The sequence below is a fragment of the Mandrillus leucophaeus genome, unplaced genomic scaffold, assembly GCF_000951045.1.
Source record: "Mandrillus leucophaeus isolate KB7577 unplaced genomic scaffold, Mleu.le_1.0 Scaffold126, whole genome shotgun sequence".
NCBI lineage: Eukaryota > Metazoa > Chordata > Mammalia > Primates > Cercopithecidae > Mandrillus > Mandrillus leucophaeus.
In genome coordinates, this window is record NW_012100987.1 from 3,737,007 (window position 1) to 3,747,225 (window position 10,219).

The 10,219-nt window shown below is 36.0% G+C and overlaps 1 protein-coding gene across 1 annotated transcript in view; it reads right to left on the reverse strand.

The window, feature by feature from the left end:
- Positions 1-10,219, reverse strand: part of PIBF1 (progesterone immunomodulatory binding factor 1) — a 287,209-nt gene that overhangs the window by 213,655 nt on the left and 63,335 nt on the right. The window contains exon 9 of the mRNA XM_011972020.1: positions 7,038-7,163. Within this exon, the coding sequence (XP_011827410.1) occupies positions 7,038-7,163 (126 nt within the window). The remainder of the gene's footprint in view (positions 1-7,037; positions 7,164-10,219) is intronic.

Below are 10,219 nucleotides of genomic sequence, written 5' to 3' on the forward strand. Positions count from 1 at the left end.
AATAAAATCACTAAAGCAATACTAATTGTTGCACTTAAAAACATCTTTTCAATCTCTTTTTCTCTACTGCCTACCCCTTTTCAAACAATTGTAAAGCTATTTCAGTTTCCAGAGTCCGTACTGCACTGAGAGCATAATGAATGCCTCTAATCTTATCTTTTTTATAGCACCACTCACAATAGCTCTTTCTGTGTTTACAGTAACAAGACCACCTTAAATAAAAGTAGTTTTACTTTATGGAAAAACTTTTATCAGCTGAATTTATCTCCCTTTACCTTATTATCTCATAACCTAATTAGGAAACATAAGCTAGCCATCTTATGCAGAAATTTAGACAGAAAAGAATGGCATGTAGACCCTCTACGTCCATATCATGTCATTTAAGAAAACTTGTTAAATGCTATGGAGATAAACACTTAAGAATATGTATTTTGTATTAGTATCTTCTAATGATAAATAATCCCATAATATTATCAGTTGACTTTTATATAATGGTGATTTTCCTTAAATTGTCAACATAATAGATAAAAACATTTTCTTCAAGTATTCTACATAGGCACAAGGTACCAAAATAACTCATTTATGTCTATAATTTATAATGTACTTTTTGCATATATTATCTCATTTGGACCTCACGGGCCACCCTAAGAAGTATTATTAGTAGTTATTATTATTTTTTGAGACAGGGTCTCACTTCAGTTGCCCAGGCTGGAGTGCAAATGGCATGATCTTGGCTCAGTGCAACCTTGACCTCCCAGGCTCAGGTGATCCTCCCACCTCAACCTCCTTAGTAGGACTACAGGCCTGTGCCACCATGCCTGGTTGATTTTTTTGTATTTTCACTAGAGATGGGGTTCTGCCATTTTGCCCAGCCTGGTCTCAAACTCCTGGACTCAAGCAATTCATCTGCCTGAGCCTCCCAAAGTGTTGGTGTTACAAGTGTTAGCCACCACGCCTGGCCTATTAGCTCATTTTATAAAAGAAGAAATTAAACTTCAGGAATATTAAGTGACTTATCCACTGAGCTAATAAGTGGTAGAATCAGGATCAAGTTCAGTCTTTTGATCCAAATCTCTTTCGTAATACACTCCCACTCATGGAATAATGTCTTATTTCCAAATGCATAAGAGGGTCCATAACATTTCTGTCACATAATACCTACTAAGTAATAAGTTATTAACATAATACATCTCAGCACTGTAGTAGTATCTTTCATTCATTTCCCACAGCTCCAAAGTGGAATTTTAGGTAACTAGAATATACAGAAAAGACAAAGAGCCTAATTCACAAACTGGACCAAAGCATTCATACATATTATAATTTCAGCTACAGTATGTTTGATATATCTAAATATCCAAGTTCCCTCTTGGTTTATAATTGCCCTTTTCTTAGTCTTTATATCTTCTACTCTCTTTCTTTTCTCTCAATACTTTAACTTCAAGAACTACTGGAATGACTACAGGTCAGATACCAAGATTGGATAGAGTAAGTTCCATGTGCCTTTTCCATATTAAAAAATAGAAAAGAAAAAGTATTCTTTTAACATCCTCTGATGTATAGAAAGAAAATTAAAATACATTTCACTAATCATCATTCCAGTTTCTTTAGAAAATGTTTATTGGGGCTGGGCATGGTGGCTCACGCCTGTAATCACAGCACTTTGGGAGGCCGAGGCAGGCAGACTACCTGAGATTAGGCATTTGAGATCAGCCTGGCCAACACAGGCTGGATGTTGGATGGATGAAACCCCATCCATACTAAAAATATGAAAATTAGCCGGGCGTGGTGGTGTGCACTTGTGATCCCAGCTACTCAGGAGGCTGAGACAGGAGAATCTCTTGAACCCGGGAGGCGAAGTTTGCAGTGAGCTGAGATCACATCACTGTACTCCAGCCTGGGTGACAGAGCAAGACTCCGTCAAAAAAAAAAAAAAAAAAAGTTTATTGGGGGAGAGATAAGGAGACCAAATATAAATATGCAAGTGTAAGTACTTCATCCATTTCAACTCATTGTAACAGCACACTTTGATAAAATACCAGTAATTAACACAATCATACATCTCAGGCCAAAGCAAAAGATTAATTTACCTAAACACACACACACAACCCTAAATGTGTAAACTTATGAATTTCATGTTTTATAACAGGAAATATTAAAATTCGTTCTTTAGCCATTTTAAGTTCAACGATTTCAAAAGAAATAAATTACAATTTATTTTTTACTGTGTGGAAGATTAGTATGATACGAGCTTTAACTACAGTTAAATCTCCCGTAATGAAGAAACTATGATCCCCAAAGATTCAGTAACATAAAACAAAGGGTTGGATTACTGTGAGATTAAAACGATAAAGGCAAGCCTGTACAACTAGCTAGTTAGGTGTCTTGGGCAATTCAAATTCATCTGGGCTCAGGCTGCAATTTGGCACCACCTGGTGGCAACTGTCCACTCTAGCCTCAGTGTACATCCGATCAGTTCTGAGTCCTGTGGGCTGGCTGGGGCATCCACAGGGCAGTCCCAATCCCAGGAATCCCCTGGTTAGGTAGTGTCCATTCTGATGTGGATAGGGGGCCAGAAGAACACTGGAGACAAGGACATCTGCTTTCAGTTTTCCTACTTCCAGAAACGGCTCTGTTGGTTGTTTCCCCACACAGCCTTACCAACCTACCCCTACCAACCACATTTATGTTACAATGGGATAAACTTTAAAGATTTTTTTTTAAAGAACAGCAAAAACCTAAAAAAATTAGGAAATTTTCAAGAAGATTACATACCAAAGTTTATATGGCTATGTGGATTGCTTAGGAATAACCATAGAAAGTTCCCATACATTTTAAAGTTATTGTATCAGTCAACAAAAGCCTATTAAATCCACAACAGAATTGAACCACAGAACCAATAGTACTTATTTGTAAAATAGAAATAATACTATCTATATCACAGGCCTCTCTAATCCCCAGATCTTTCTCTTGAGGTTTAGATTCTTCTACAGTCAACTCTTTTATTTATATATCCCACAGACACTTCAAGTGAAACAACTAAATTGATCATGTTTTCCTATTAAAGCTTTGTATTTTCTAGTGTTTTAAAAACTGTATCACTACCTATGCAGCTGTTTAATTCAGAAACCTCGCTGACATCCTTAATGAGTTCTCATCCCGTCAATCCTATCTAGTCACTGAGTCCTGTTGGCTCTATCTCCTAGATAATTTCCCAACCTGGCCCATTTCTCTCATCTTTACTGCTACTAATCCAGTTCCATTATCACCTTTCATCTGGATAGTGGAAATAACCTCTAAAAGTAGAGCCTCTCTAACAGGCTTATGCCATTCCAATCTATTCTCTACATTACAGTGATCTCTGGATATAAAATCAGATCATTTCATGCCTCTTCTTAAAATCTTTTAATTGTTCTCCATAGGTCTTACATAATGGTCCAAATGCATTCTTTGGGCCCATTTGCTGCTTCTCTTTCATCTCTTTTAACTCCCTGCCTCTCAGTCTATCCTTCAGCCATACCGAATTAATTTGTTCAAAAAGCTTAATTTTATCCTACTTTCCGGCTTTTATATATGCTATATATTGATTCTCCCAATTCCCTTTCCTTCCTTAATTCATAGTGTTAAAGCAAACTAAATATGGCCTTAAGAAAGATTCTGTACTTCTATATTTGAGTCTTTATTGATGAACTGCAATCTAACTTAATAGGCAGACAAGATAGAAAACCTAACTTGGGGGTATGTTCCTGGAACAACAGCTGAATCTTGGCCAACCCCAGCAGCCATACTTCAACCATTCATACACTGCTGAGTGTTCAAATAAGTTAAACATCAACCTATAACCAATCCAGCTGTTTCTGTATCTCACTTCTGATTCCTGTATGTCACTTTACTTTTTTTGTCTACAAATTTGTTGTGACCACGAGGCACCCCTGGAGTCTCTCTGAATCTGCTGTGATTCTGGAGGCTGCCTGATTTGCAAATCATTCATTGCTCAATTAAACTTTAAATTTAATGTGTCTGAAGTTTTACTTTTAATAGTAGTTTCAGTCAAAAGGGGCAGTTCTTCATTTGTGAAGTCTTCCCCAATTCCTTCCAATACTAGGTTAGATACACAGATGGTCTCATCTTTTATCCTATCATTTTGTCCACCATCATCATAACTTAGGATAATTGTTTCTCTATTTGCCTTTACCCTCCATTAGACTACCAGCTTTGTGAAGACAAAGGTCACCACTATCTATGATGTCTAGCATTTAGCTGGCATATGGTAGGTTTCAATAAATATTTGCAAAATACATTAATTTGTTGCTCTGGAAATTACATCAGGGTGCAAATGTAAAACTTTCCAACATAAAGCTTAGCATATAATAGGTAAATACCTCTTCTTTTAGTCTGCATTTTGAACTCTAAGAGCAGGTAAATCACAAGGTACAGGATCCTCCTTTCTAATGTAGGGCTGGGATGAAGTAAAATTTTGCCAAAGATAAAGAATGTCTTTGGAATTCTCTCTCCAATCTCTTAATAACTCTGCTGCCCTAAGCATGTACATTCATAAAACTGTCATACTTTTGTTATGAACATGAAGGGACAACTAAATGCAAAAGCAAATGAATCTTAAAATCATAAGGTTACGTGAAGAAGCCACAAAAAATATATATGTATACAGCATAATTCCATTTATATAAGATAGTAATATAATATGAAAAACTAAACTATATTGTGCGGAGATGTTTATTTACTGGAAACACAGATAATAAAAGTATAAGGAGAAGCAAGGAAGTTATTAGCATAACAGAATAGCAGTTATGGAAGAAAGGAGTTAAGCAGAAAGAGTCTCAAGGACATTTCTGTAGTGCTGCATTATTCTCCTTCTTTATAATTATTTATTTAATGAATATTAGGAAATTTTCTCTGAACATCTTTTATTTTATACACACACATACAAACATATATGGTCAAAAAACAGAACAATCATAACATAGCAACTAAAGTAAAAAATAATGCTATTTAAAGAGTGGTCCAATATTTCTTTGAGCTACTTGGAACAATTATTTTCTCAGGATTCAACATATGAAGGCTAGCTTAGGACTTCAAAAGCCTTATTCACAGAAAAGACTATGGTGTTCCTACTAGTAATTGGATATTCAAATATTAAAATATAAACTAAGTGTAAACAAATGCAGAAGTGTTATTTTTTCCAAGATAAAAAATGTTATTTTAAAAATTAATATGTCAAAACATTTTTTAAGAACATGTATACTTTCTCCTGGTATGCGTACGTATTTGCTGGTGCCCAAAGCATATTTTTAGTTTGTCTACTGCTAAGATAGTACTGAATGATCACTTAGAATTTTCATATTTTGAAATTCTTTGCTATTTTCATTGAAAATATAATCCTAGATTATAAATGACATAATTATTTTAAAGCTCAAATAAGAGAAGAACAAGAAAAAACAGAAGAGTATAATCACAAAGTATTTGTTGAATGCACAAATGAATGATTTATTTTGCATTCAGTGAAGTTCATGTTAATTTCCTTTGGCATATACTTCTAATGCAGACTTTCAAAAAAGATCAAACAGGTAGAAAAGATCTATGCAAGCCAAATTTATGAGGAAAATAATCTGATTTTCAGGAAAGTCATTTTTATGACTTTCTACTAAGTCATATTTAGCAAAAATCCTAAAAAAGTTCTGTCATAAACTGTATATCTACTCTCTTATCATCACAAACATTTTTACCCAAGAACAAAGAAACCCAAGAACAAAATCATACCTCTCAGAGGCAATAGCATAAACATCTCTACCAACCTGCTACATTAAATAACAATTTAACAGTAATTTAAAAAATATCTTTGCTAATTTATTACCAAAGGATGATTCTACATATATAGTTTTTATAGTAGTAGCCAACTTATAAATACTATAATACAGCAGCTTTTTTCTCTGGAATTGAGGGGTGGACGTACCAAATTTTCTGCTACTATATTCCTAGTAGAAATGACATGTTACAATGCTATTACAGATTAAGTCTGATTTAAAGCCTTGCCGACAACAATCAAAATATCATATAAGCAAATCAGTGCTGATAAACTAGTATCACAAGTCAATTTCAAAATAATTTTCTTATTAAAATATAAACTTTCAAAAACCACTCTATAACAATGCATAAAAATATCTGCCACTGAAATAAATAGTATTTATTTTTCCCGAATTCTGCCAGTCACTAACCAGGTGAGCCTAATATTTACTGATCTAAAAGTAACTGCATGAATGAAAATGATATTACTTCAGGATTACCTAATATGACATCTTTCACAGCCAGCAGCTAAATGAGGCATGTGTATATTTCAAATTACTATTCTAGTTTTAAAAAGTTTCCAGGAGAAATTGTTGGTATAATACAGGAAGAACTGGTATCTCAGTACTCTTTACTTTTCATCTGTCTTCAATCTGAACTGAAGCAAATGCAAAAAGAGAAGTCACTAGTGTAAAAAAAAGACATAACAGGAGGCCGAGCACGGTGGCTCATGCCTGTAATCCCAGCACTTTGGGAGGCCGAGGCAGGTGGATCATGAGGCCAGGAGATCGAGACCATCCTGACTAACACAGTGAAACCCCATCTCTACTAAAAATACAAAAAATAGCCGGGTGTACTGGCAGGCGCCTGTAGTCCCAGCTACTCAGGAGACTGAGGCAGGAGAATGGTGTGAACCCAGGAGGCGGAGCTTGCAGTGAGCCGAGATCACACCACTGCACTCCAGTGCAGTGAGACTCCATCTTAAAAAAACAATAAAAAAAAAAAAAAAAAAAAAAAAGACATAACAGGAATAACAGAGCAAAAAGGTTAGTCTAGTAAATCTTGTTCTAAGACTTTACAACTTTCACGTTCTCATTATATTTAGATTTCTATTTATGACAAATTTTCTTTAATGTATTCAAAAAGACATTATATAATAGAAATAGCATTTAATTTCAATGAAGCTTCTATAACCTCCCAAGATAAATAAGATACCACACAAGCATTTTGTTTTTTACCTGTTTTCTCGTTCATACATTTCCCTAGAGGCATTTCGAAGTTGATCAATTTCTTGGTTGGTTTTCAATCTGATTTGTTCTAGTTCATCATGTAGTTTATTTTCATATTCTGTTTTATAATGGTCTCTGAAGGAGACAAAAGGAACAACCATAAATTTTCTTTTGAAACAAATAGGCTTTTGTACTCTATATAAGATTTTAATACCTTTCATCGAGTATGCTCTATAAACTATGTTACCTGAAAAACTTAAATATTAAGTATAAAATTTTATAATTCCTAAAAATACTGTTCCTAACTAGTATGATCTAAGATTTCAACCTGTTAAACATTATTTTCCAAAAGACTTAATTACTATATGAAAACTTAGTAATTCATGTGGGATAACTATTCATCTTCCAAAACACTTTTCTAGTAGTTTTAATGCATTTGGTTGAAGCTTATTTTAAAATTGAGAATGTCCTTCATTTAAAAATAATAATCTGGTAGGATGATGTTGAGAGATGAATAATATTACAAAAATATAAAAATGAAATGACTCCGAGTCTATGAATCCTTTGCTTCCAAGCATGACAACCACAGCCACACCAGGATCTTTTAGCCAAGTCAAAGTATTATATAGGGTATGAAAAACTACTACAGGCTAGGAAAAAATTATGAATCTGTGAACTCTTTAAAAGTAAAATTTACCTTTACCTTTAAGGTAAAATTTGTTGTGTTTTAGTATTTTTTCTTTTTTTCTTAAAGAGATAATGCCTTGCTCTGTAATTCAGGATGAAGTACAGTGGCACATTAATCATGTAACCCTGATCTCCTGGGCTCAAGCCATCTTCCTGCCCCAGCCTCCCAAGTAAGCAGGACTACAGGTGCTTGACATTGTGCCTTGCTAATTTAAAAACTTTTTTTATAGAGACAGGATTTTCTTTGTTGCCCAGGCTGGTCTCAAACTTCTGGCCTCGAGCAATCCTCCGGCCTTGGCCTCACAAAGTGCTGGGATTACAGGTGTGAGCCGCTGCACCCAGCATATTTGTTTTTGGTATGTTGATAAGAATAATTCAAGGGTTATAAAAGTTATTAGTATTAAGGTACTTTAGTAACTTCTACACATCTAGTAGAAGAAAGAAGGCAGGACCAAAACATAGGGAGTCTCATTGAATGGCATATAAGTTAAAACAGAATGTGATACTACCTCCTCATAATTCTTTTACATTTCACATAGGAAATCATTAGCATACTGAGATTTTCTTCCAAAATATACTTCTATAGAGATACTTTCATACTTTCCTTTAAAACATACTTCCATAGAGATATTAGTCATAGGAATTTAAAAAATTATGTCACAAATAAAAAAACAGTCATAGCATATATTTATCTATCTAAAAGAAATAGGCTTTTGGTATTGCTGAAAAAAGCCACAGTGTCTTTTAAAAAACCAACTAGAAAGGAATATCATATAAGAAAATAAAATAGACAGATAAAACCCCCATCTCCCTGGGACAGAACACCTGGGGAAAGGGGTGCCTGTGGGTGCAGCTTCAGCAGACTTAAATGTCCCTGCCCAACAGTTTCTGAAGAGAGCAGTGGATGTCCCAGCACAGCGTTCAAGCTCGCTAAGGGTCAGACTGCCTCCTCAAGTGGGTCCCTGATCCCCATGTATCCCAACTGGGAGACACCTCCCAGTAGGGGCCAGCAGACACCTCATACAGGAGAGCTCTGGCTGGCATCTGGCAGGTGCCCCTCTGGGAAGAAGCTTCCAGAGGAAAGATCAGGCAACAATCTTTGCTGTTCTGCAGCCTCTGCTGGTGATACCCAGGCAAACAGGGTTGGCAGTGGACCTTCAGCAAACTCCAGCAGGTCAGCAGCAAAGGGGCCTGTCAGAAGGAAAATTAACAGAAAGGAATAGCACGTCTACTCAAAGACACTCAAAGACCCATCTGAAGGTTACCAACATCAAAGACCAATGGTAGATAAATCCACAAAGATGGGGAGATACCAGTGCAAAAAGGCCGAAAGTTCAAAAAACCAGAATGCCTCTTTTCCTCCAAAGGATAACAACTCATCGCTAACAGGGGAACAAAACTGGACAGTGAATGAGTTTCACAAATTGACAGAAGTAGGCTTCAGAAGGTGGGTAATAACAAACTCCTCCGAGCTAAAGGAGCATGTTCTAACCCAATGCAAGGAAGCTAAGGACCTTGAAAAAAAGGATAGACAAATTGCTAACTAGAATAACCAGTGTAGAGAAGAACATAAATAACCTGATGGAGCTGAAAAACACAGCATGAGAACTTCATGAAGCACACACAAGTTTCAATAGCCAAATCGATCAAGTGGAAGAAAGGATATCAGTGACTGAAGATCAACTTAATGAAATAAGAAGAGAAGACAAAATTAGAGACAAAATAATAAAAAGGAATGAACAAAGCCTCCAAGAAATATGGGACTACTTGAAAAGCCCAAATCTACGTTTGATTGGTGTACCCGAAAGTGATGGGGAGAATGGAACCAGGTTGGAAAACACTTCAGGATATTATCCAAGGGAACTTCCCCAACCTAGCAAAACAGGCCAACACTCAAATCTAGGAAATACAGAGAACATCACAAAGATATTCCTTGAGAAGAGCAACCCCAAGATACACAAAGATACTCCTTGAGAAGAGCAGCCCCAACACACATAATCGTCAGATTCACCAAGGTTGAAATGAAGGAAAAAATGTTAAGAGCAGCCAGAGAGAAAGGTCGGGTTACCCACAAAGGGAAGGAAGCCCATCAGACTAACAGTGGATCTCTCTGCAGAAACCTTACAAGCCAGAAGAGAGTGGGGGCCAATATTCAACATTTTTAAAGAAAAGAATTTTCAGCCCAGAATTTCATATCCAGCCAAACTAAGCTTTGTAAGGGAAGGAGAAATAAAATCCTTAAGCAAACCCTGAGAGATTCTGTCACCACCAGGCCTGCCTTATAAGAGCTCCTGGAGGAAGCACTAAACATGGAAAGGAACAACTGGTACCAGCCACTGCAGAAACATAACCAAATTGTAAAGACCATCAACACTATGAAGAAACTGCATCAACTAACGGGCAATACAACCAGCTAGCATCATGACAGGATCAAATTCACACATAACAATATTAACCTTAAACGTAAACAGGCTAAATGCCCCAATTAAAAGACACAGACTGGC